This window comes from Octopus bimaculoides, chromosome 4 (genome assembly GCF_046866305.1).
Source record: "Octopus bimaculoides isolate indiv1 chromosome 4, ASM4686630v1, whole genome shotgun sequence".
In the NCBI taxonomy this organism is placed as follows: Eukaryota; Metazoa; Mollusca; class Cephalopoda; order Octopoda; family Octopodidae; genus Octopus; species Octopus bimaculoides.
In genome coordinates this window covers 42020812-42047686 of record NC_142931.1, presented here as the reverse complement: position 1 = coordinate 42047686, position 26875 = coordinate 42020812, and the positions used below count along the sequence as shown (strand labels likewise).

The window sequence follows — 26875 nt, the reverse complement described above, 5'->3', positions numbered from 1 at the left end:
CCATGTATCCATGCTTGTGCCACTGTTTTGACATCCCAACTGTTGTAAAATGATTGTCACTGTCATACTAGCAGTCTCATTTACTCTTCACTATTTTGCTCTGAGGATTACATTAACAGTACACACATCTGTGGAATATTCAGCAACATTGATATTAATCATATGAGTCAGTTGTTTAGATCATCAAACTGGAATACTCCTTTTTGAAACAAATAGAGGGCTTATTAACTGATATGCAAATGGGTTTGTACATATGTATGTGTACCTATAAATATGAGCATTTTGAATGCTTACCACTGTCACTAGCTAAATAATTTAGCCAATCTAAATAGTTTTCCATGTGCAGCTGCACTTTATCCTCTGCTCCCTCTACACACTGCCCCACCTTTTGAGACACTTGTCTTTTCCCAGTGCCTGATTTGAAGCATTGGCTATTTCTAGCCTTCCACTCAGTTCTAGTTTTTTCTTCTACCTCAGACTTACACTCACCCATAATCCAAGCGATACTCAGTCTATATCTTCTCACTCCTAGATGGATTTATTGTTCACTCTTCACAGCAACTGAACTTACTAAACTCTATGGACTAATTATTGTTGATGCAATCATCAATTGGTGCAATTCTAGAATTTACCTGGTGAAACACCATTGTAATGCTATAACAATGTGGGAATTGGAATCAATCTGCTTAACATATTTCATTCCGGTGTTGCCAGAATGAAGAAACCATCTTCAAATACTTGCCGCACATAATTGAGGACATACAAAGAAATATTTGATAAATGGACATCATCAACAGTTACCTGAAATATCTCAACACTGAGTAAAAATGGAGAAGAGAGTTCAAATCATGCAGACTTGCTCTCAGGTGTATTCAAGGAGCAAGAAACTGTGCTGATTGTGTGTGTGTAAAATAGCCCACAGCCTATCACATTTAAAATATTAGTGAACCAGAAAAACAAATAAAATACTGAAAATGAAAAAAAAAAACCATCCAGAAAATTCAGAGCATTATTGCTTTATTTTATACATTTTAACTGTTGCATCAAAGTTTCTCAGATAATAACAAAGAACTTAACTTTCTGTGTGAATTATATGCCTTTGCATTTTTGTATGTGTGTGCGTGTTCATACTTGTCAGGGGATTGTTTATAACAAATGTTTACTTACTGTTAAGTAATTGACTGGAAAAAAAAAAAAAAAAAACCTTCAGAAAGTAACATTATTAATTTCATTTCATTCAGCTAATATTACTAAATCATAAATAAAATCTATTTTCATAATTTGTATAAATTCAAGGGTGTCAGTTGTTACCTTGAATTCTCAAAGGTGGCACACAAAAATGTGTGCATCTATATTTTGGCATGTTAAGGAGATAAAAACACCTTTCTCAAGAAGATCGAGAAAAGTAAAAAGAATGCAACAAGATATTCCCAGTGTGAAGCAGCAATGGCAAGTAGAACACGAATTGATAATGCTATCTGCCATGCTAGGACTGGTGTATGGAAGGTATCACAGGCAACAGCAGCTCATGGTTTCCAAGATAGGAGGACTTAGACAGCTTTAGACTTCATTAAAACTCATTCAAGTCCATCAGAATTTTTCCTTGGTATAGCAATTTTATTTTACTTACAAACTAAGCTGCTCAGTCCCTGCCCTGGCAAAGTTCAATATGATTTAATTTTAGTCTTCGAGAACTTTAAATTTATTATTTAATTTCAGTGGTAAACTGTGATTTGATGGATCTTCATAGTTGCGGTTGTTATTACGAACTCGATCTATATATTTTTTCTCTCTGCAAAAGAAAAGAATCCCAAAATAAGAAAAATCATTACATGCTTTTGTGTGTGGTAAAGATTTCTTGTATTAGCATATAATCACAAAGTGTAGGGGTGGAGAGTAGTTGACTGAAGCAACTTCAGTACATGTTATCAGTTACTTGTTTTAACTCGAGGAAGTTAAAGACAAATCTTATAAAATTGCTATCATTCTCCTAGGATTAATAAAATTAGCATCAGACATGTGCTGGGCTTGACTCAAAGTGCTATACCCCTACCTTCTAATATTAAACTGTGTAATATAAAATTTTAACAAAAGAGTTTAACAAAGGCAGGAAGATGGCTAAGTTAGTAAAGTGGTGGACAAAAATACCTTAAGATATTTGATTATACCCTTTTTGCACACAGAGTTAAAACTCTGCTCCAGCCTGCTTCACCTTTTGTGCTTTTGTGTTTAATAAAATAAGTAGTGAGGGCAGTGGGAATTTATAATTCCCTACACTTTAGAAACTTGTGCTTCATGATTTCTACAGTACAGTGACTTAAATCAGCAAAGGAATAAAGTCAGTTCAACATATTGAACCACAAATCCACAGTACATGAATTATTACAGACTGAGGATTTTATTTTATTTTTTTTTCCCAATTAAATGCAAAAAATCATGCACACCTCACTTTTTGCTAGGTCAGAGATTTTGCTTAACTTTTACTGACAATTTTTGGTTAAGTATTACCAAGATGGGTGTAGTGACAATAGGTTAAAAAGTTCACTTTATTATAAAATTTGATTTAGTGCAATAACTTAGGCAAGTGTTATCTACCAGAGCCCCTCAGGCCAATCCAGCCTTCTTATAACACACAGAAACTGAGGAAGCCTATTGAGTGAATTCTACATGTAATTTGAAGGTAAAGCCTTGTCACACACAGTAACGTAAGTCTACCTGAGGATTATATAAAGTGTGCATGTACTTATGGAATAGCCAGCTACTTACATAACAATGACAAGGAAGTTGTGCTGACTGAAACATTGCATAAGACAAAACTCCTGAGAGAATCTTGAGGGATTCACATATTGCAACTTAATGAGTTGAGAGTTTTTCTAAATAATAACCAAGCATGCATATGTAAGCAATAAACTTCACTGACACAATTTATCCACAGGCTTTCAATGCCCTTCCTCATTGAGAGACAGGGACAATTAAATAAGGTTAATACAAATAATATTCTTTACTCTCTCTTACTTGTTTCAGTCATTTGACTGCGGCAATGCTGGAGCACCGCCTTTTAGTCGAGCAAATCGACCCCAGGACTTATTCTTTGGAAACCTAGTACTTATTCTATCGGTCTCTTTTTGCTGAAAGCTAAGTTACGGGGACACCAGCATCGGTTGTCAAGAGATGTTGGGGAGACAAACACAAACACACACACACACATATATATATATATATATATATATATATATATATATATATATATATATATATATATATATATATATATATATATATATTGGCCTGGGCTGAGGTGGTGAGGCAAGACCTTCGAACATTGGGCCTCACCGAGGCGAGCACTACTGACCAAGACCTTTGGAAATGTGCTGTGCGTGAGAAGACCCGGCAAGCCAAGTGAGATCGTTGCCAGTGCCCCTGGACTGGCTCTTGTGCGGGTGGCACATAAGATGTACCATCCTGAGCGTGACCGTTGCCAGTACCGCCTGACTGGCCTTGTAGGGTTTTCGAGCGAGATCGTTGCCAGTGCCCCTGGACTGGCTCTTGTGCGGGTGGCACATAAAAGACACCATTTCGAGCGTGGCCGTTTTCGTGCGGGTGACATGTAAAAGCACCCACTACACTCTCTGAGTGGTTGGCGTTACGAAGGGCATCCAGCCGTAGAAACTCTGCCAAATTAGATTGGAGCCTGGTGTAGCCATCCGGTTGCACCAGTCCTCAGTCAAATCGTCCAACCCATGCTAGCATGGAAAGCGGACGTTAAACGATGATGATGATATATACATAGATACGACGGGCTTCTTTCAGTTTCCGTCTACCAAATCCACTCACAAGGCTTTGGTCGGCCCGGGGCTATAGTAGAAGACACTTGCCCAAGGTGCCACGCAGTGGGAATGAACCCGGAACCATGTGGTTGGTAAGCAAGCTACTTACCACACAGCCACTCCTGCGCCTATAATGTTCAAGTTTGAACTTTTGAATGTGACTGGATAAAGAGGGTTCAAGGAAGGATAGAGTCTCAGATACACACACCAAAGTATATAAATAAAAGCTTTATTTAATCAACTTGATTTAATATTTAAAATTAAATTTCAAAAATTTTAGAAAAATAAAATCATAACACCTTACACGTCATTAGTACCGCCGCCTCCAAGGGTTGGAAAATCAACTTCACTCTGAATATTCGGAGCTGTTTTTTTAGCTAATCTTGTTCTTGTTACTGATGCTGCACTAGAACTGTTACCACGTTGAGAAGGTGGTATATATCGTCCAACTGATTTTGGTGTTTCCTGAGCTACTGGAGCTACTGGTTCTGGAGTTTCTGGAAAAATTGAAAAAAAAAAAAAAAAAATTTCAATTCAAAGAAGAGACAATTTATTAACAGATGCATCTTTTATCTTTTATTTGTTTTAGTCATTAGACTGCAGTAAAACCTGGTAATTATTCTATTGTTCTCTTTTGCTGAACTGCTAAGTTATGGGGGCACCAGTTGTCAAGTGGTGGTGGGGACAAACATACACACACACACACACAAGCTTCTTTCAGTTTTCATGAACCACATCCACTCACAAGGCTTTGTTCAGCCTGATGCTGTAGTAGAAGACACCAGCCCAACAGGCCACACAGTGGGAGTGAACCCAGAACCATGTGGTTGGGAAGCTAAATTCTTACCACACAGCCACACCTACATGTTATATTAGTTCTTTGAAAATATTTCCAGAACTGAACTATTGTGAATACATTCTATAATATCAACAAAGAGTTAATGCAGATTATTAAATGAAGATTACTCCACTGTACCTTGTGCAGGTGTTGGAGAGGGAGCTGGAGGTGTTTGTGCGCCTTGTTTACTCCAAGGCCCTTGACTACTCTCTTGCCTTTCTCCAGATTCAGAATTTTCATTATTATCTTGATTCAATTCATTCTCATCATCGTCGTCATCATCAGATCTGCAAGGCAAAAAAGAGCAGAGAATACAGTTCTATATTAAAGAGATGAGGAATTATGTACATTATTTACATTTGGCAGATATTTGTCCTCATCTTGTTTGTTGTTAATACGTTTCGGCTGATATACCGTTCAGCCTTCTTCAGGTGTCTTGGGGAAATTTCAAACCTGAGTTCTCATTCCCAAGGTATTTTTTGATGTTGTTATTACCATTATTATTATTCAGGTCACTGCCTGGAATCGAACTCGGAATCTTGGGGTTAGTAGCCCTCACTCTTAACCAATATGGGCATATGGCATAGTGGTTAAGAGCGCAGCTACTAACCCCAAGATTCAGAGTTCGATTCTAGGCAGTTACCTGAATAATAATAATAACATCGAAAAATACCTTAGGAATGAGAACCCAGGTTCGAAATTTCCCCAAGACACCTGATGAAGGCTGGAGGGTATATCAGCCGAAGTGTTATGTTAACAACAAACAAGAGGAGGACAAATATCCGTCAAATGTAAATAATGTAGAGAATAGAGAGTCAGATAGAAAAAAAAAAAAACACAGGCAAGCTAAATTTTCCAATTTAATGATTTTCGAAATAGATATGTGAATTAGCAAATAATGGAAAGTGCATCTAATAAAAGAAACAGTACACAGAAAAAGAAGCTAGCATTTCCCCCACCAGCTGCTGTTCCTGCTACCTGAGGTGCCACCTAGGCAGTCTGTCTCCTTGGAGAAACCTCTAATTTTATTCTCACTTTCTCTCACAAGTGTGAATAGTCATGTAAGCTCTTCTACAAGATCTTGCTCTACTCCAGCCTCTTCCCTCCCAGGTGATTGTTGCCTTGTGAGCGACATGGTGACCTCAATAGCACTAGTGCATGAAAAAGCACCCTGTACACACTGTAAAGTGGTTGACGTTAGGAAAGGTATCCAGCCATAGAAACCAGCAGACACTGGAGTATGATGCAGTCTTTGGTTCATTAAATCTTTGTCAAACCGTCCAAAACATGCCAGCCTGCAACATGGATATTTATTGATGATGATGACAAATACGCACAAATTCACACTCACAAATGAATAAAACAAGTAACCCCAATTTTAGCTTGAGCCTAATTCACATATTAAATTAAGATTAGATGTAAAATGTGCAGGAGTCTTGTGAGCTATCAAAAGAAGAAAGGTATAGAAATATTAATAATGGAATACAACTAATCTCCCATCACAGAACAATAAGAGTGATAGAATTACTAAATGAACTGAAGGAAACCATATTGGCTAGAGTTAAAATGTTCTCAGAGCAGACCTCTGAGTAGAGATGTTCCAATGTTGACCATCATATATTTTTGAATATATATACTATGAATTACATTGTCCAACATATTCTTTACTTCATATAATGGAGTGTGATTTTATGGAAATCTGGCTGCTATTTCTAGCAGGTTAAATAAAAATTGATTGATGCTAAAGGTGACAACTATTCTTGTAAATAAAGAGTTAATTTCAGTGTGTCTGATATTTTGGAACCAGTTTTAGTGGCTGTACATGAAAAGTTGAGATTTATCACAATACAGGTATTATTTTCATTATTCTGTAAGTGGTGGAAACGAGAGCCAAAGACTTGTGTTGACAGTATCCAAGAAAATGCTCTCCTTTGCAAGGGAACATAGATGCAAGTTTCCAAATCTTGAGGTAAGTGATCTAAAACAGAAATTACATAGTATTTACTGAGGATGGAGTTTTGATTACCCCATATTACACTATCCAATGTGGCATCCTTTCCTTTATTTTTATAATCTAAGTCGGGTGTTATATGGAGATTTGGCTGCTAATTTTAGCAGGACAAGTGAACAGACAGAAGTTCCATTCATTGTTTTGTTGTTCCAGATGGGTTTGAAGTAATAAATATAGTACACTTTTACAGACTACTTTCATGTCATGGGATATGGTACTTAACACGAACATATTTTAGCATTCAAAATACCAATGCACACATCATCAATATTTGGGTATATTATTTACTCTTCACAAGAAGGTAGTCCTGATACAAATCTAGAAGAGTGGAGTACAATTTGAAAGTCTATCTGAAAAATGGGTATTGAAAAGTACCAAGAAAATACTTGCAGCATATTCTTATTTCTATAAATTTTCAGATTAACACCCGCACGATTTTCATTAGGGTGTTAGGGTTAGGGACGGAATTCCCTAACCCTAACACCCTAGTGAAAATCGTGCGGGTGTTAATCTGAAAATTTACCCTTATTTCTCCTAACGATGCTCGATTATAGGCATTTAGCTAGAAATATCTGTAAGAAGAGTTATTTCTTTTTAAAACCAACTTTAAATGTCCCGTGAAAAGAGTGTTCTAATTGGCGTTAGTCACCATACTACTGGAGTCAGAATCCAAGGGAAGTAAATCATGCTTTTGTAGTTGAAATAAATAACTGATATCAACAACCAAATGTAGGTAGTCTCGAATCCTAGGATTTATAGGACAAATTACTCGGTTTCCATTGTGTATAAATGACCGAGATCACAACATGTCCACTAAACGGAACCTCAGTCCGTCGTAGGCTTACTCATCCACGGCTGGGTGGACTGGAGTAACGTGAAATGCAGTGCTTTTCTCAAGAACACAATTCACCGCCCGTTTTGGGAATCGAAACCAAGATTGCAAAATAGTGAGTGCAACACTAACTACAACAGGCAAAAGCTAATTACAATTTTTTTGTTTTATAAAACAAACATCACATAACCTTAAATTCTGAATATGTTTTAAAATTATCTGTAAACTAATCGTTAAAAAATTTTAAGTTTTGTAGTGTTTGGTGTCTTAACTTTTTCCTTCATTTAGCCTCAGATGAAAAAATTATTCAAGACGTAACCATCCCATGTTTATTAAAGGCATATCAAAGTAAATTATCCAGCCAAATCAGCTTGCTGTGATGACGACTGCATGGAGCGCAGTTCATTTGTGCATGGTTGTGATTTAATGACATTTCTGACAGGCAATTAGCAACGCAATAAAGTGTTAGGTAATTTGCTGGGTGACGAAGTTATTTTTAATTTGTTGGCAGTGTTGTATTAGTGAGGTATTTGCCAACAAAAGTACACAGCTGAAGTCGTACGCCAAGACCATGTGTTAATACTGAGTTACCTCCCTTGAAATGAGAACTACATGTTTAATAGATGAAACTGTTGAGCGCTATAGGGCTTTCCTATAAGGTGTTATCCACCCCTGATTGGAACTCTCCCGTATGACATGTACGCATGCTCAGTGACTTGCTTTAACAGTTGCAATCAGCTGAATGCACATTGCCAGTGACATTTGACATAATTACCCACACTCTGTGGTCAGGATTCTTTTTTTAGTTTGATGTCGGTATCGAAGGGATTACCAGACACCGGACAATACAGTGAGCAGCTTTCACTCACATCGTGGTATTCGATGCTGTGTACGTGTCTGTCGTGGTAAAATATGCCACTCCTTAACTGTTGCTTTGCTTTCATCCGTAGCACGAGGTAATTATGTCATTATCTGTGAAATTCGGCAACTTACAAAGATCTTTAGATAAGGCAATACTTCACCGAGAGGAGATATAAGCTTCTGCTTATTCCTGTCTGAAGTATCGTCCGATACTTCAGACTTATCGTCCGATGAATTTACTTTGTTGACATTCTTCATCGACAGTTTCTATTCCTTTCAACCTTTCAATCAAGTCCGCCTTTCTTCCAGTAACATACTGTCCATATAATCTTAAATATTTCTTTAACTCAGGCACAGTAAGTACTTCGATAGCTGAATCATCAAGCTGCTTTATATCCATGATAAGACGTAAAACAATAACAATGGCGTGGGTAGCCTCCGGAAGTTTAATTATCTACATGGAGCACCGCCTAGCCAAGGGAGATAACCTACTTATAGGAAAGCCCTATAAACATTTGACAAGAGCCATTAACACTTTCCTACAACGAGAAATATTTCGGAGATTCGGCTGTTATTGGTAAATAGTAAATAACAAAAATAAATAAATAAGAATAAAGTAATTTAACAAGACAACATCCGAATATATGTGAAAGATGAGAATCAATCATGGTGTCAAGATTTAAAGTCTGGTCTCAGTAAAGAGACTTGCGGTAAAACAAACAGGGGTCTGCAGTCTTCATCTCTCTAAAATGTTTGTGAATGCCTCATAAATTTTAAAACTCACCAAATGATGGAGAAAATTGGTAGAAGCTAATTACTACAAAGTTCAATAATATTTACCAGTGAGATAAAAATAAAAATACAAGAGCATATATGACATTTAAAGAGTTTAATTCATACAGACGTCCTTCCGGTACAAATTTGATTTTCTAGTAAGGTATGAATTTAACGTCTCCACAAGTGAGATGTCAGTTTTGCAGACCATTACTGGCAATGTGAGCAGTTGAAAAAAATCTCATGTATTATAGCAGCTTCTCAAACAGCACAAGTCTCTGGAGCTAATAGACTTTACGTCACACAACACGGTCAACATAAGAATTTACCTTTCATCTTTTTGAGGATGATAAGATATCAATCAAGTAATGGGGTCGATGTAATCGACTTGCCACCTTCCCTCAAATTTTTAGGCCAGAAACGAAAATTTGAAAGTATTATTCCTTCGTAGGATTTTCAAGCGAGATCGTTGCCAGTGCCCCTGGACTGGCTCTTGTGCGGGTGGCACATAAAATACACCATTTTGAGCGTGGCCGTTGCCAGTACCGCCTGACTGGCCTTCGTGCGGGTGACACGTAAAAGCACCCACTACACTCTTTGAGTGGTTGGCGTTAGGAAGGGCATCCAGCTGTAGAAACTCTGCCAAATCAGATTGGAGCCTGGTGTTGCCATCCGGTTTCACCAGTCCTCAGTCAAATCGTCCAACCCATGCTAGCATGGAAAGCGGACGTTAAACGATGATGATGATGATGATGAGAGCTGACAGAATCATTAGAGTGTGAGAAAAATGCCCTGCTCTATACATTTTGAGTACAAATGTTATTGAAGTCAATCGTATTGACTAACTCCCACTCTTCAAACCTGCTAGTATCGTGCCTCAATCAGAAACAATTACAATGTGTTCAGCTAAAATGTAAGAAAGTTTGCCAAAGATACTGTGTTAGAAGATCTAGTAACTAAAAAAGCTAGCTTAGGTTGATTTTTATGTAGATGGCAACCTAACAGTATATCAATTTTTTCATTTTAGCCTAGAGTGCTAGTAAATTTGGTAATGTAAATATGATTATAAACACTTCAATGGAAATACATTTGAGAAATTGTCTGCTCAAGCATGGTTTCTACAGCTGGATGCCCTCTCTAATGCCAATCACTCCATAAAGTGTACCGGATGCGTTTTATGTGGCACTCCATCGAGAGTTCCAGTTGATCCAATCAACGGAACAGCCTGCTCGTAAAATTAACGTGCAAGTGGCTGAGCACTCCACAGACACGTGTACTCTTAACATAGCTCTCGGGGATATTCAGCGTGACACAGTGTGACAATGCTGACCCTTTGAATTACAGACACAACAGAAACAGGAAGTAAGAGAGAGAAAGTTGAGGTGAAAGAGTACAGCAGGGTTCGCCACCATCTCCTGCTGGAGACTCGTGGAGCTTTAGATGTTTTCGCTCAATAAACACTCACAACGCCCGGTCTGGGAATCGAAACCGCGATCCTATGACCGCGAGTCCGCTGCCCTAACCACTGGGCCATTGCGCCTCCACCTATGTGGCACCACACAATGTAGAAAGCGGTGTCAGTGCTAATCAAAATGTCATTGGGAAAAAGTGTGCATAGAATGATAGAGGAGTCCTTGTCCTTACTGGTGCCAAGAAGAAAGAAACATGTAGGTCAATGTGTGAGAGAGAGAGAAAGAGGGAAGAACTACTCCAAGCTGACTCAACACAGGGATTAGGTAAAGTTAATGGCCGTATGGTTAATAAAACAACTATGGATATAAAAGCAATGAAAAACACCTGACAGGATTTTTATCAGCAAGCATATCCATAAAATATATATTTTTAATGGTTAGAAAGCTTCCTTGCAGAAATTCATAGCCTGTGCTTCTTGGGTGACCTAAGCAGTGGTGGAAATATGTGTTTTGAAAGCATAGCAGCCAGAGTAAGAAAAGGTGAAAACTTCAGGGAATTATCACTTTTGCTGCACACAAAAGGATTGTCAACAAGGGCAGATTTTGTATGACGCTTATTCAATGTTGCATGTTGTAAAACTTGAGTATTGAGTGCAGAGGATATGTGAAGGTTGGAAAGAAATGAGGTACACATGCTCTGTTGAATGTATAATGTTAGTGTGCATGAACAAAGGAGCACAAATAAACTGAAAGAAAAAGTAGGTGTGAGATGAATCAGGTGTAGAATGGAAGAGAAAAGATTGTGGAGACAAACAAGTTGCATATGGAAAATGATAGAAGTGTAAAAATGTACAAAAAAATTTAAGTGGAAGGACCTGCAGAAAAAGAAATGGGAAGAAGTGGTGAAATATAGTCACAAAGGGCTGAAACTCACAAAGGTAACAGCAAATAACTGCAGCAAGTCATCAGATACTTTGCTGAATATTCATAGAAAAAACATAGCAAAATAACATAAAAATTGTGATTATAATTAAAAGCACAATAGTTAAAAGAGAAAGCATACTTAATTTGTAGATTTTGTATCCTCAAGCCAGAATAATCCTTTTCAGTTTCTTGTTCATAATCATTCCATTCAAGATCCTCCTGTTATGAAAATGAACTTTTGTTAAAGACATTTTGTACAAGTCAAATATTACAAATCATTTCATATATTTGATATCTAAAATTTCAGTTTTCTTTTAGGGATATAAATCAAAATAATGACAAAAAAAAAAAAGAAAAAAAAACAAAAAAAAAACAGCATTAAGGTTTAGGATTTAATAAGCTAGAGGAATGTTTGAAGGTTAAATCTCCACAAGTTTCTACATTCTATTTTTTATACATAATCTCAATACTGCTTGAAATGGAAAAAGCGCTCACATATTAACTATACATGCATAAGTACATACACTCACAAGAAATTCCTTATACATCTGTTTACACATACAAACTTCTGACTAAATGTAAAATGACTTCGAAATAATATCTTGAATTCAACTGTTTAGTTATAAAGCTTGCTTCCCAACCATGTTGCTTTGGGCTCAATCCCACAACACAACATCTTAGTCTTCTAATATAGCCAGAAACTAAAAGGAGTCCTTCATATATGTATGTGTGTGTGTCCATCCTGGTCTTGACATTACACAATGGTTGTACATTAGCATCAACATCATACAAGTAATGTCGTTCATTTCCAATCTGCCATGAAGGATGCATCAAGGCATGAGAGAATATTACCTTCCTTGGAAACAGCTAAGGATTAGTGACAGAAAGGGAATCTGTCCATAGAAAATCTGCCTCAACAGATTTGTTTGACCTGTTGTTAAAAAGAAAGTGATTTTAATTAGGTAAAATGTAGCATTTCACTAAATGACTATATAATCTATCTTTGAAACACAATCTTAATTTAAGAGTCAATTAGTTGACTAAATTTATTCAATCTCTAGATTATTTTCAAAATTAACTGAAACACAGGTAGTATATTTTGATACTAAAAATATTACCTAGAAAAATGGTTAAATATCACACAATTCATATTGCTTAACCACCAATATATTTTCCCCATTCATGTGCTATCTTGACAAAAAGGAAAAATAAAATTAATCAGGTATATGACTCAGCCACAAAAACAAAACAAAACAAAACAGGCCTGTCATAATCAACAGCAGGTTAATGACTTCTTTTCAATCTTGTCTATCTCAGTATTACTTTATGTTCCCGTCACATGAGAATAATATTCATGATTAACTACTTCTGGAATTAGATTAGTTACATGAGTCAGTTATCGTTAAGTAAGCATGTTTTCAAGACTCATTTTATTATATATGCAGTCTTTCACTCCATCTGCCAAGAAAGGTTACTCCATAAAAAATTTGGTTAACTCCCTGCATTAACACAAGGTATGAAAACTACCCAACCAGATAAGATTGTTGTGATAAAGAAGTTCTAGATTTTAATCTTTTAATCAATTTAAAAGATTATACACATGACCGCAGCTGCATGGCTGAAATGAACACACACACACACACACCCAACATATATATAACGGACGTGCTGCCACAAGACACAAGGGGACATAACTTTTTTTATAAACAAAATTCTAATACCATTATACCTTTTGTCAGGTTAATTCGTTAAGACGTTATATCGATTTGTACAGCGTGCAGAAATCCCATGGCTATTTAGAAATTGTTTCAACTTGGCGGACTCGAAGGAAACCCCACTTCTATCTGAATGAATAAACAATATTATTCCAAAAATAAAGAAATAGGAATAACGTTTTTCCAGCAGTGGAAGGTACATACGAGTCTCTTCCGATTTTTGTACCAGAAAGATGAATGATATTCTTCGTATTGCATTTTGCACCGTGACTCCTTTAGTCCAGTGCTCCGCAACCTTTTTTACTTACAGTACACATATTCTTTTCAAAATTCGGCGGCACACCTAAACTAAAAATATAACTCAATGTATAGGGGAAAAAATTATATTTAGGTTACACTGCAGCACACGACACTGTCTCGTGGTACACCAGTGTGCTGCAGCATACCGGTTGCAGAGCAGCACTCCACAGTCTACTTCACTGTTATCAGTAATGTAATAGTGTAATAGAAAATGTCTCTCTCTACACATCCAGTTGTGGAAAAGAATGGAATGAATAAAGACAATACAAGGAAAGGAGGATCTCTCTACGGTTTACCAGAGTTGAGATAATCTCAATGGTCCAGTTAACAAATGAACAGAGACAATAGAGTAGGAAGAACAATTTAGTCTTACCAAAGAAAAGACAATTTCTCTAATGTTGATGTTACAATTAAATGCACCAAGTATACTCTGCAGAATGGTTGGTGGTAGGAAAAATATTTGGCTGTACAAACTATGCCAAAAATTGACAGTACAAATAAGAGTGGTCCCCCAAGCGGTTCGGAGGACTGAATAAGAAATCACAACCATGACAAGCTGTCCAACCATGCCAGTATGGAAAAATGAACATATATAAATGAATGGTTATGAGAACATTTGTTAATTGTACAAAGTATACATTTAAATTATTAGAATGATGAAGAGGTCCTTTTAAGTTAACAAGGGTCCAATAACAGCCTTAGTAAGAAGTCCTTTTGGATCATAAGTCAGGCTTTATTATATACATGGAATTTTGTGCATACTTGCTGTGCTTGAACTTTTACAAAATAAAGTATTCTTCTTATACCAGAGTATTGTAAAAAAAATTGAGCAATAATTCTAAATTAATAGTTGTTGAAGTAGTAGCACAAGTACAAGATAGCTGATTGGCTGAGAGATAGTGAGCTGGGTCAATCGTTTACAGTGAATGAGAGATATAATTGTACAAGCTTTTTTATAACAATCTAGTTTTTATTATTATTATTTAAAGAATTAAGGACCTTGAAAAAAGCGTCAACCATTTTGTGATAATGTTGCAGCAATAATTTTATCAATATCATCCACTTCAACATAAAAAGCATATTAGTGCTGGTCATCAGAGCTAGTTCAATTACACATTTTGTAGCATCCTCAGATAAAAAGATCAGTTTTGGAATAATATACTAAGTGTCAAGCCCCTTCACTATTTTAGGCCATAAATAGCTCAAGGTTAAAGGTGTTCGGCATCAGGATATAATTCTCAATGTAAAAATCAAATAACCAAAGAAGTTAGATAATATTTATGATTTTTATCTAAAGCCAAATTGTTTTATAGTTTTAAAGAAATTTGAAAGATGCTTATATTTATTTCATCATTGACTAAAAACATTATTCAAATACGAAAAGATATTTTAAGATTATTTTGCTTATGAATTCATTGTTTACTTGCTAAAATGCTTTGTAACATCTTTAGAAACTTTGTTAAATCGATACAAATCACCAGCTGCATGAAAAGCTGGTCATTCCTTGGACATTATAACAACTTGATATGCACTACAAAGATTTTGTCATAACATTTTATGCTGCAATACATCACTGACGAGATAATCTATACAGGAAATTGGCTAAGTGTCAAGATCTATAAAATAGCTGGTTTTCACTGGCAATTTCTGAAATTGCCATTGACAACCAAAACCTGTACATGCCATGGAAAATATTTGGTTGCATGATACTCTTAAAGTTTTGAAATTTATGAATATATAAATTCTTTACATTCTACATTTAATTGGTAAGGTTTGGTTGCAACACGTTTGAAGTGAGCATTTGAAAAGTTTAGTAGGTTCTTTGGCTTCTAGTTGTTGAATAAGACCACACAGAAAAATGTTTTGATCCAATAATTCAAATAATTTCAAAAATGGTATTATTATCATATGGTGTAAGGGACAAAGTAACAGAACACATAGCTATCACAAAAATAGATTCAGATTGAATATCCCAAGTTGTCACAGAGATACAATAGCCCAGTGTCAGACTTTCTTAATTTCAAAAGCAATTTTAGTAAGATAAAAAGCATGAGGGTTAATCTCAAATTACAGAAAAGTCACATTCTCTAAGCTGTAGGGTTTACTGTGACAGGTTGTTCAAAATTCACCATTTTGATTTTCCTTAATATAGGAGTGCCATAGAAGCAACAGGTATATTTGTCCATGTCTAACAATACACTCCATTTTCATTCAATACTTAATAGCTTTCCAATTGATTGCACTGTGATAATAAACAGAAAGTTCTAGGTATAATCTTTAAGTCAATTCAAAATAGATATAAGTAGCTGGTGCGGAACTATAAATTGTAAGAGACATAAGTGTTTTTATAGATATAAAATTCTATAACAAAGAGTGATGCTTGTTCACAAATACTTCAATGGAGAATAAAGTTATGACTCACTAGGCATTATAGGTGAATGTAAACATTATCAACTTCAAAACAAATTAAATTTCTCTTCACATAATTGTACTTTATATTATGAGTCAGGACAAGGGATTGGGAGATGTGGTGATTTGCTGTACTTGATAAGACACATCAAACAAAATAGTCTTCCACACATACAGGTTTGTCCTTTCAGGTGTCGGTGCCATTTAAAAAGTACATGTGACGGTGACACATAAAAAGCACCCAGCACACTCTGTTAAGTGGTTGGCATTAGGAAGGACATTCAGCTGTAGAAACCATGCCACAACAAATGGAGTCCGGACAGCTCCCTGCTAGCCAGTTCCATGTCAAACCATCCGACCCATGGCAGTATGTAAAGTGGCCATTAAACAATGATGAGGATCTAACATCTGTTTTCCATGCTAGCATGGGTTGGCTAGTTTGATCGAAGCTGCACCAGGCTCCAGTTGTCTGTTTTGGCATGGTTTCTATGACTAGGTGCCCTTACTAACATCAACTTTACAGAGTGTAGTGGGTGCACTTTATGTGGCACCAGCATTTTAATTGGCACTGGCACAGGTACATTTTACATGGCACCAGCATGGAGTACTATAATGCTAAGTTATATTTCATTGCCACCTAACTGACTCCCATACAGGTGGCACGTAAAAAGCACCATTTGAGCATGGTCAATGCCAGTGTCACCTAACTGACCCCTGTGCTAGTGGTAGATAAAAAGCACCTACTTCTTGGAGTGGTTGGCATTAGGAAGGGCATCCAGCAGTAGAAACTTTGTCAGATCAGACTGAAGCTTGGTGCAGCCTCCTGGCTTGCCAGTCCTCAGTCAAACCGTCCAACCCATGCCAGCATGGAAAGCAGACGTTAAACGATGATGATGATGAACAAAGTTAAATTCATGTTATAACCAATAGATTTATAATTAAGTCTAACCTTGTTAATGCAACTCATGACAACTATATCAATTGTTTTATTTGGTTGTCATCATTATCACGGTTTTAAAATTTTTCCCCTATGCAGCATGAATTGGACTAGAATTGTTGAGGCCTGTATTCAATAGCTGACAGTCTTTCCTCATACCAAATCTTAATGTCTTTTCAAGGAAGGTGTTTTACTCCAATGGTTGGTTTGTGCACATTAATCTGCTGGAGGAGACAGTTTGTTTATAGGAGACATTAACATAAAGTGTTTATAGAAGACATTAACATAAAGTGATAGAGTAGCAGACTACTTGTTAAGAATTTACAGGTCACCCATGTAACAGTGCTCACCAATAACCTAAGATACAAAACAAATATTTGCTGAAACCTTAAATAACTTTTCCTGACATTAAAACTGTATAATGCATAAGTGTGAAAATGTAAGTTTTGTTGAACCTACTTATTACAAATACCTCAATACTAGCCACCATCTGACAATAGGAAGGGTATTTATTCAATTATGAAAATCCTGCCAAATATATCGAAGACATGGCATGCCAGTGTTGTGAGAGGTAGGATTGCAACATAAAGCCAGCTACCTGCTTGCAAGGGAAGTTAATACAATAATCAAATCAAAGAAGCCTGCAGAAATGCAGAAAGGAAGAACACATCTTAAAATTGTAGACCTCACAGAAGAAATGACATCTTAAAATGTGTAGGAAGGTGTTGTAATACATACAAAACGACACTAGTCTGGAAAAGTAGGCACAAAAAATTGGTGGAAATGATGTTGCTAATGCTTTTCACTCGAGTGTGTGCAGCCTTTCCAAAACACTGAACTTCTACTATATTCTTCCTCAAAATCAAATGTCATGGGTTAGTCATTTTCTCGTGAAGCTCACATTTTAAAAATACATTCATTTTAACTGCAATGTATTTAAATACTAATAAATGTCTAACATTCACTTGCATTTTTTTTTTTTTTTTTTGTGTATGTGTGTGACAGTTGCTGTTCCCTCTTTTCACACACACAATCTTCCTTTTCATGTTAAAAAAGAAAAGTAGAATGTATCACTTCTGGAAGAAAATCGTAACTTTTTAACCATAACGCATATGTATATTCTAGTTCGAAAAATCAATCTTTATCTACTCACGTTTCTAACAATAGAAATATGTGCTTCACACTTGATAAAAAGCAAAAGTTAAAACCTAATTAATAACATGATAATTATCAAGCAGACTCATACTCAGGGTGTCGGGAAAACGAGAGGAATTTTCTAATGACATAAGTAATAAAGTTGCTTTAGAAGGGAATCGAAACCTCATTACGGTTCCTCCTAGCTAAATTACATCTACATAACGGTGGTAAATTATAATATACACACCGGGTCATTAAAACCATACCCAGGGGAAATTCGAACTTAAAGGAATTTTCCACACCTAGAAAGGCTTCGGTACCTAAATCTATATAATAATATAAAGATTCAGAAACCTAAGACAATACGAAGTTGTGATGTTTATGCACTTCACAAGCTCTGTTAAACATGTTAGCAATGCAAGAGTTTCAAATGGAAATTAGACGAGGGAAACTGGACATGTTCTGCTTAAAACTCTCAAGGGACAGACCATTAGTTGGACTAATTAAGCAATGGTAATTCTAATTAAATATATATATATATATATATATATATATATATATATATATATATATATATGTAAATTGAACCACGAAACAAAATAGTGAATTAAAACAAAATAAAGGATCGTGGTGAAGATTGATCAAAATTTTAGTGACGTACACAGATTGCTATACACGTGATCAAGCAATTAAGTTTTTAACGTTTCCGGAATTCTGTTAAATAATGTATAGAATAATGTTTAAATATTTTAGCGGGGGAAATAAATTAAGTTTATTTTAAAATTGTACAACTGAAGTCTAGAAAGATTGCAGTGGGTGGATATACACCAAACAGCGTAGAATTGAGTCTTTTAAGCTAACCTCGTGGTTTGACGTTATTGGGAATTAAGCGTATGGTGGTATGTATGTCTAGGGCTTTATGAATAAGTGAACGTATACGATATGAACAGATACATACATATATATTTATATGCATGTGTGGGTATTTGATACATATATATGTGTGTAAGTAAAATTTATGGCGAAGAATGAAATTAAAAGATATATTGAAAATTAGAAGTTGAATAGCCAGCCAAGCAGCCATATGTTAACCACACATACATAGATGCACACACATACACGATATCTATAAAAGACCGGTTCATAATCGAGTTCGACAGCTGCCTTTCAGAATAAACAAAAAAAGAAGAAAGAAAAGAAATTCAAATTGTAGGAGCCATATTTATACATACTTCTGAAGGTTGTGTTCTGACCACATTACTGGTAGTTTGCTTTTCTTTTTCTGGCTTTTTTTTCGTTTTCCGGGTCACTGTTTCTGGTTGGGCTATAAATTCAGAAGGTGCTGTTTTTTGCTTAGATTTCTTTTTATTTCTGTCCTTCTTAGCGAAAAAATCATCAAGACTACTGTCTGCCATGTTGAATAAGGAGAAAGATTGGTATTTAGAAAATAGTTAAACAATGACAAGGGAGCTGACTAAATATTATAGCGCTGGTAAGTGTTGTTGGCACGCTTGTGGAATAGGTTAGAAAAAAAAAGGTGAATGGCAATACGTAAAAGCGGCAGTTACTGCTCAGCTCTGACTACAGGCTTCTCTCAGGATGGCGGATCCGGATATTGTTTGGTGCGGACTTTGAGCAAATTTTGAAGAACTCTTGTGTAAGCAGAATTATAAATTGTAAGTACTGTACCCTTGATTTTTTTTTTATGTGTGATACCTCTATATGTATGTGTCTGTATGAATCTATATATACATGTATATAATATATGTGTGTGTGTGTGTGTGTGTGTGAGAGAGAGAGAGTATATGCCCGTGTGCATACGTGGTATGAATAAATATTTAATATTATTAGATGTTATTTATTCATGTTAAGAAGCCTCTTTTTTTTCTCAGTTATTAAATAATAGCTACAGGTGTATGTATATTTCTTGTGAATTATTTATTCAGAAGCATATTTCGTGTCAATATCCTAATTATTTTTATGCAGTAAAGAAAAAATTATTAATTAAAAAAAAAAACTTTTATAATTCTTTTATTTATAATTTGGTGCAATTTCATTCAAAGTGAACTTTCGCATTTAATGCTGTAGGATGAACAATTATTAAAATATACCAAGTTTTATCGGTACTCGTCAAAACTGCGCATCAAAAACGCTACGATGCATAATCTTTAAAAAAAAAATGTGCCGGTAATTAAAATTTAAATTTCCGTTGGATTTGATGTTTTATATATATATATATATATATATATATATATATATATATATATATATATACATATTGTATTCGTTACTGCAGTGCTGTCTGTTCAGAGGTACGGGCCAGCTGTTTATAATGTCCAAAAGTTAGGAACGGTGACGCATTTTCAATTCAGATTCAAATAATATGAAGCTAATTTTGCCATCGTGTAAAAATGATAAAATTAAAATTCCGCCACATATATATCTATTATACAACACCAGAAATAATTCGAATCTTTTCGAATTTTCACTTGGAGTACAGTTTCCTCGTATACATTCTATCAGATTTTGCTTTGTTTCACTTTTAAGAATAGAAGATTTGAATTTTGACGAATATATTTCACATTTTAACCTTTATTCCACCTACCACGTATATAGTTTCACCGAGCCTGCTGAGAGGGGTGGTGGTTTTTATATGGCAGCTCGACCTCCTAACAACCACATCGCCATCAAGTCACGGCATGCAATCTTGAAAAAAGACACATTGAATAAAAGACGGGATGGTTCCGGTTAGAATGGTTTTTGATTAGAGATAACCTGAAGTTATAGGCAACAGCCATGTCTCGATTCTAACCAACGAAGGGATCTCTATACCGACAATGGAAATGAGTTTTAAGACCTAAGGGGCACTGGGGCCCATGAGGCTAAGGTTTCAAAGGAAGGGCTGGTTAGACGTTATAATCTCCTTCCTCACGTCTATGAGCTGAAATGTACATAAGTATTATCTTCCCCTCCCCCACACGCCCATAAATACATCTCCGTCACTGTTCTTATACAAGGGCTCGGCCTGCTAGAAACAGAAGCCAACTTTCTTTGCTATCGTAAACAAAGGAAGGTCACATTGCATTTTGCTTGAAAAAAAGAGAGACTGGCTGGTTATGCTGAACACTGTAGGTCTCTTGGGCCAAGGCTGATCTGGAACTGATTTACAACTAAGGCTCAGTCTTTGAAATTTTAAGAGATCTTTAGGCACTAGTATTAGCTTTGCCCGAATAAATATGAAAATGTTAATTCACACACCCTAACAGTTGAGGGAACCCGTGGAAGAGGTAGGCCCAGGAAGACCTGGGCTGAGGTGGTGAGGCAAGACCTTCGTACATTGGGCCTCACCGAGGCGATGACTACGGACCGAGACCTTTGGAAATGGGCTGTGCGTGAGAAGACCCGGCAAGCCAAGTAAGATCGTTGCCAGTGCCCCTGGACTGGTTCTTGTGCGGGTGGCACATGAGATGCACCATTTTGAGCGTGGCCGTTGCCAGTACCGCCTGACTGGCTCCTGTAGGATTTTCGAGCGAGATCGTTGCCAGTGCCCCTGGACTGGCTTGTGCGGGTGGCACATAAAAGACACCATTTCGAGCGTGGCCGTTTTCGTGCGGGTGACACGTAAAAGCACCCACTACACTCTCTGAGTGGTTGGCGTTAGGAAGGGCATCCAGCTGTAGAAACTCTGCCAAATCGGACTGGAGCCTGGTGTTGCCATCCGGTTTCACCAGTCCTCAGTCAAATCGTCCAACCCATGCTAGCATGGAAAGCGGACGTTAAACGATGATGATGATGATGATGATGATGTGTAATAATTGTTCGACCTTATTAAAATTTAAAGAATGATTTTATATATGCACATATGTAGGTACTGTATTTGATGGCATAAAAGACACATAAGCATATTCAACCTAATTTCGGCATTGCATATTTGGATTAAAAAAACAGTTTTTACTGCATTAAAACTTTTGGGTGGTTCAACTTCACATATAGAACCTGAGGTGATTTTTTTTTATTTTTGAATAATGCATTTTATATTCCATCAAATACAGTGATTTTATACCTTTTAATACACATACTGCCACTTCCTTAAATTCAGCATTCTAAAAGTTGAAATTGCCTGTAAAGTTCATTGTATGTTGGGTATTTGTCAACACAATTCAAATGGCCATAAAACAAAAGACAGCATAACATTAATGTTTGCTAAATTTTAATTTTGTCCCTTTCTTTGTATTGACAGTATCAACATGGCAAATTTCAATCTGACAAAGGAAATGAAAATGCATGTCATGCAGGACGCTCTAGCTGCCAATAACAGCAACTCAAAGAGTACTAGCTTCTTGAATGTGGTCAGGTCCTTCGTGTTCAAGGTTAGGAAAGAAGTGGGAGCTTCTGATGGGGTTCCAGCAGTCAGACATTGTCAGGACAACCGAGTTTGTTCAGTTAATCTAATATCCTATCACTAACTTCAACAAGCTGATTCAGGTCATCACCAAGCAACTCAAGGTGGCAGTCCACTATCAAACATCTGGTGTATGAGGACATCAGGTACGAGTTCCATATAATAAGGATCAGCTGATCGTATCTGGTAAGACCTGAGAGAATCACATGATTCAATCAGTGTTTGCTAAGCAAGTTTAATTACCATAAGAAATCCATCACAATCTAGTTCTCCTTATGAGAGGAATTGTGACCAAGACCAGAGGTAAGCAGGAGAATCAATGAGTTGCTCTACACAGACCCCATGTAAGGTACCTGTAGTGTGTGATGCACAGCAAGACCCAGTCCTCTCTGATAGTCTTGGGGGCTGTGAGTAATGAGGGCTGTGTCATGCTGCCTTCTTGTTGAAGGACCCTGGTGTCAATGCTACTGCCTACATTGAGATACTGGACATAGCATTCAAGCCTTAGATCAAGGGTTTACTGCCAGGGGAGAGTTCATGTTCCAATGGGATTCTGCTCTCTCCCACATGGGCCTCACAACCCAGAAGTGACTGACCTTGAAGTTTCATGGATCATGTGACTTTCTGATTTGAACCTCTTGAAGTAAAGTGGCATTGAAAGTAGGAACTGCCTCACAGCACTAAGGATTTATTGGGAGCAGTGATCATGGGAATGTTGCACAGGACCTGCATGATCCCAGTTACACTTGCTTTCATTGCCACATCATTGCAGTTGAGAGAAAATTTGTTGTCTGGCCTCTTTGATCATCATCATCATCATCGTTTAACGTCTGCTTTCCATGCTAGCATGGGTTGGACGATTTGACTGAGGACTGGTGAAACCGGATGGCAACACCAGGCTCCAATCTGGTTTGGCAGAGTTTCTACAGCTGGATGCCCTTCCTAACGCCAACCACTCAGAGAGTGTAGTGAGTGCTTTTACGTGTCACCTGCACGAAGGCCAGTCAGGTGGTACTGGCAATGGCCACGCTCAAAATGGTGTATTTTATGTGCCACCCGCACAAGAGCCAGTCCAGGGGCACTGGCAACGATCTCGCTCGAAAATCCTTACACATGTCACGGGCACAAGTGCCAGAAAGGCGACGCTGGGCACAGGTGCTATCCCGATTTCGCTTGCCCAATAAGTCTTCGCAAGCTGAGTTTCGTGTCCAATGAAGGAGACGACGTTGGCACGGGTGCCAGTCGTCGAATTTAGTTCGATTTCGCTTGCCTCAACAAGTCTTCGCAAGCAGAGTTTAGTGTCCAATGTAGGAAAGGTACGCATAAGTGGGCTGGCAGAGGCCTTGGATTTAGGTCTCACTTGGCTTGCAAATCTACTTATGTATGTTGTCTAATTTTATTTTTCTGTAACTATGTTATTTTTGTCTTTGTTTTTCTGGTGTTGTTTTGTTTTGTTTTCACTTGCTTGGTACAGCCTTTAAGACTTCAGAAAATACTTTTGACTAACTTTACACTTCTTTATTTTATTTTTATTTTTCACTTTTTAGAAATCCAGTGAAATCACAGAGGACATTGGTAGAATTTTATACAGTAACACACATATAATTCTTTCCTATGCAGTGCTATAGTTGGAATTGAATCTTAAAATACACTTTATAAAACAAGGCTAAATAAACTTAATTGATTCTTTAATGTTTTTTGTTTTGTTTCTTTGATATTTCTCTGCTGAGTAGACCAGATCTAAGTTACCAACAAAACCCATGCAATATGAAAAAATAAAAGTATTTGTTGTTTTTTTTTCTCTGTTGCCTTCATCCATATGCCATGCTGGTGTTGGTTGTGTTCTGGGTTCAATTTCTGTCAAGGTTGAGTTCCTCTTTCATTTTCCCAGCAATGATAAAATAAGTGCCAGCCAAGTGATAAAATTAATAAAATCATCTAATTTAAGGCCTTGTGCTTAAGTTAAAAAATCAATATTATTTATCGGGTAATGTATAGGAAAAAATTATCAAAGCAGCAGACAAAATGCTTTGCAGTATTTCACTACAATTTACTTTTTGAATTCAAATCCCAAATTGCCTTTCTTCCTTCTGGGATGAGTCAATTTCATCAAGTATACCTATCCACCAAATTTGAAGCCTTATGTCTGGAAGCACTCATTTATAACGAGAGGATAATAGATCAGACAATTAGTGGAGCACTAGACAAAATTTCTTGTTATTTGTGAGTCCAAATCTTATAGGGGTCAGCTTTGTATTTCCTCCATCTGGGAGTTGATAAAATACTAATCAAATATGGACATTAAGCTCTCCTCAATGACTTTGACCTTTGTGCCTATATTAGAAATCAATACATGTAACAAGATTTTAATCAAGTCTGGATTATTTATGGCAGCATTTCCTAATCTTTTTACTCTGAGGTATCTTTCAAATATATTTCATGACTCAGAGAATGCCTGCATGAAAGTTTTAATCTTTTCCTTTCTCTTTCATTAAGTTAAATTTCATAAAAGATTAAATAAATTATTAAACTGTCTGTGAAAGGTTTGACAGTGCTAAATCCATCAAATGCCATAAAGTTTAAGAAATTTTATTTTAAGTAAGACCTTATTCAGACCAAATTCATCTACAACCTCTATTAACCCATTAGCATTCAAACTGGCCAGATCTAACATCTCACACCTACCTTACAATGTCAATGTAAAAATAAACAATCACATCATTGATAGCTTGAAGCCACAAGATAATGCATAGTTAATTTAAAGCAGTGTGAATAAATAAATTTGACCCAAGTAATCTGAATGCTAAAAGATTAAAAGGTTACCTTCCCTCTAGGCTCGCCTTTATGTCTTCAGATGCCAGAATTTAACCAACCTTAAGAAATACATTGTATATGTGTAATAAGCAATAAAGAATGAATATGGAATTCCCCACCCCTCCAAAAAAAACAACTGAAAACGGATCTGCATATAGTTACTGTATTTATCATATTAGTATTTTTCAGGAAACTGTGGTTGGAAAATACTGGTTTATAACACTGGGTTTTGCCAAAGCAAAACCTGACGAAAAAATAAATACAAGCTGTTGTGAAGATCATTATATGAGGAAAAATAATTGTGATAATAATCAGCCTTTAAGGCAAACTTAAGAATGGACAAGAGCTGCTTTAGTGTAAGAGTATAGAAAACTATAGTGAAGTTTAGTATCGGCCAAGAAGCAAATCATTTTAAATCCGGCTTTCTTTTACTAAATAATTGTCAGATAACAATCAACTAAGTATTTATTACAGTATTTTGTGGAGACTCAGCTATTTCTATTTATATTATAATAGCATGAGACAATTACAGTGTGGGGAAAATAGTCCTGTTTTGCAAATGAGTGTGCATTTCCTGTTAAAAGTTAATCTAATTGTCAACAAGTGCAATACATATGTTGGCTATTGAGGAACTAAATTTGAGACGGTTACAAAGATGACTTTCATTCAAGTTTATCAATAAAAGGAGAGGATAAATTAGTTTGCCTTCTTCACAGTTTGCAAGAACATTGACCAGATTTATAACAGTCATAGAGTAAGAGAAAGGATGAGTGAATGAAAGTAAGTGTTTGCTGCATTTGTGTAGAAACTTCATATATTGACATAAGACTGTTGATATCAGCTGCTATTGAGTAGTGCTTCACATCACTGAATTGCTCTCTGGTTGTTTTGAGATCTGATCTCTTTTTATAATCTTTGGACAGATCTCTGATTACATCATCATTTGAAAATACAGCAGTTGTCTACGGGGAATTTCCTGTACTTGTTACATTTTGTTGAATCACTTCAACTTTGGTTCCACTGATATAAAAACAGGCAGAAAAGACTTTCCATGAATTGTGTTTCATAAAGTTCAAACAAACAATTCAATAAAGCCTAGCTTTCTGAAATGACGTTTCTCAAAACAATCGTTTTTATGTGACAAAGAACTATCATATTTCGAGCAAAAAGCACCTATTCTCCCACAGCTATTATCCTGGTTGTATGTCCTACCTCTGAAATGTTTCAAGACCATTCATTGGCAGCTTTCTATGTGATTATTCAACTTGCTAGAGACAGCAACTGAGTAGCCGTAATCTCTATCTCTATTGCATCAAGGAAAGATATATTGGACTATGCAATCCTGAGATATAAAAATAAGGGAATGGTCATAGCTGAGACGTCTTTGATGATAGGTCTGCTCGATTAGGGCTAAACAATGATTACTTTAAACACACAAATCAACCAAAGAAAGAAAATTATAAAGCTAATTATTGTAAACAAGGGAGCTGACTCTGAATCTATCTGGCACGAGTTATATTCACTGGGTTTTTGTTAAATGGACTCCCTACACACGCGTAGTTAGTGTCAACCAGCTGGCGAAGTTATCAAAGAATGAATTCATTTGGCTAAACGATTTAAAGTATATTACCAACTTACCATCTTTAATATATGGATGATAGGTTTAGCTAAACAAACTAAAA

The 26875-nt window shown here is 36.4% G+C and overlaps 1 protein-coding gene and 1 long non-coding RNA gene across 3 annotated transcripts; one reads left to right on the top strand and one right to left on the bottom strand.

The window, feature by feature from the left end:
- Positions 1-995: 995 nt before the first annotated feature.
- On the bottom strand, positions 996-19578 carry LOC106881803 (protein CDV3 homolog). Of its 2 annotated transcripts, none has more exons than XM_089350657.1 (5): positions 19210-19578; positions 11619-11698; positions 4804-4952; positions 4127-4324; positions 996-1792 (listed from the first exon to the last, which is right to left on the bottom strand). In XM_089350657.1, the coding sequence occupies exons 1-4, from the start codon at positions 19390-19392 to the stop codon at positions 4128-4130; spliced, it is 609 nt and encodes a 202-aa protein (XP_089206783.1). In that variant the 5' UTR covers positions 19393-19578; the 3' UTR covers positions 996-1792; position 4127. The 2 variants fall into 2 exon arrangements, with proteins under 2 accessions (XP_089206783.1, XP_014787806.1); XM_014932320.3 differs by having other exon boundaries at positions 4132-4324.
- LOC106881812 (uncharacterized) lies at positions 19514-24071 on the top strand. Its single transcript, XR_001410903.2, has 2 exons — positions 19514-19653; positions 23927-24071. It is a non-coding gene; the product is annotated as an uncharacterized LOC106881812 (long non-coding RNA).
- The last annotated feature ends 2804 nt before the right edge of the window (positions 24072-26875 follow it).

Excerpts from the sequence above, each read along its gene's own strand:
- LOC106881803 (XM_014932320.3), bottom strand. The coding sequence starts at position 19,392 with ATGGCAGACAGTAGTCTTGATGATTTTTTCGCTAAGAAGGACAGAAAT. Across the intron at positions 4,953-11,618 it reads ATACAAAATCTACAAATTAA|ATCTGATGATGACGACGATG; the intron begins GTATGCTTTCTC and ends TTTGCCTTGCAG. Across the intron at positions 1,793-4,131 it reads GGCGGCGGTACTAATGACGT|AGAGAAAAAATATATAGATC; the intron begins GTAAGGTGTTAT and ends TTTCTTTTGCAG.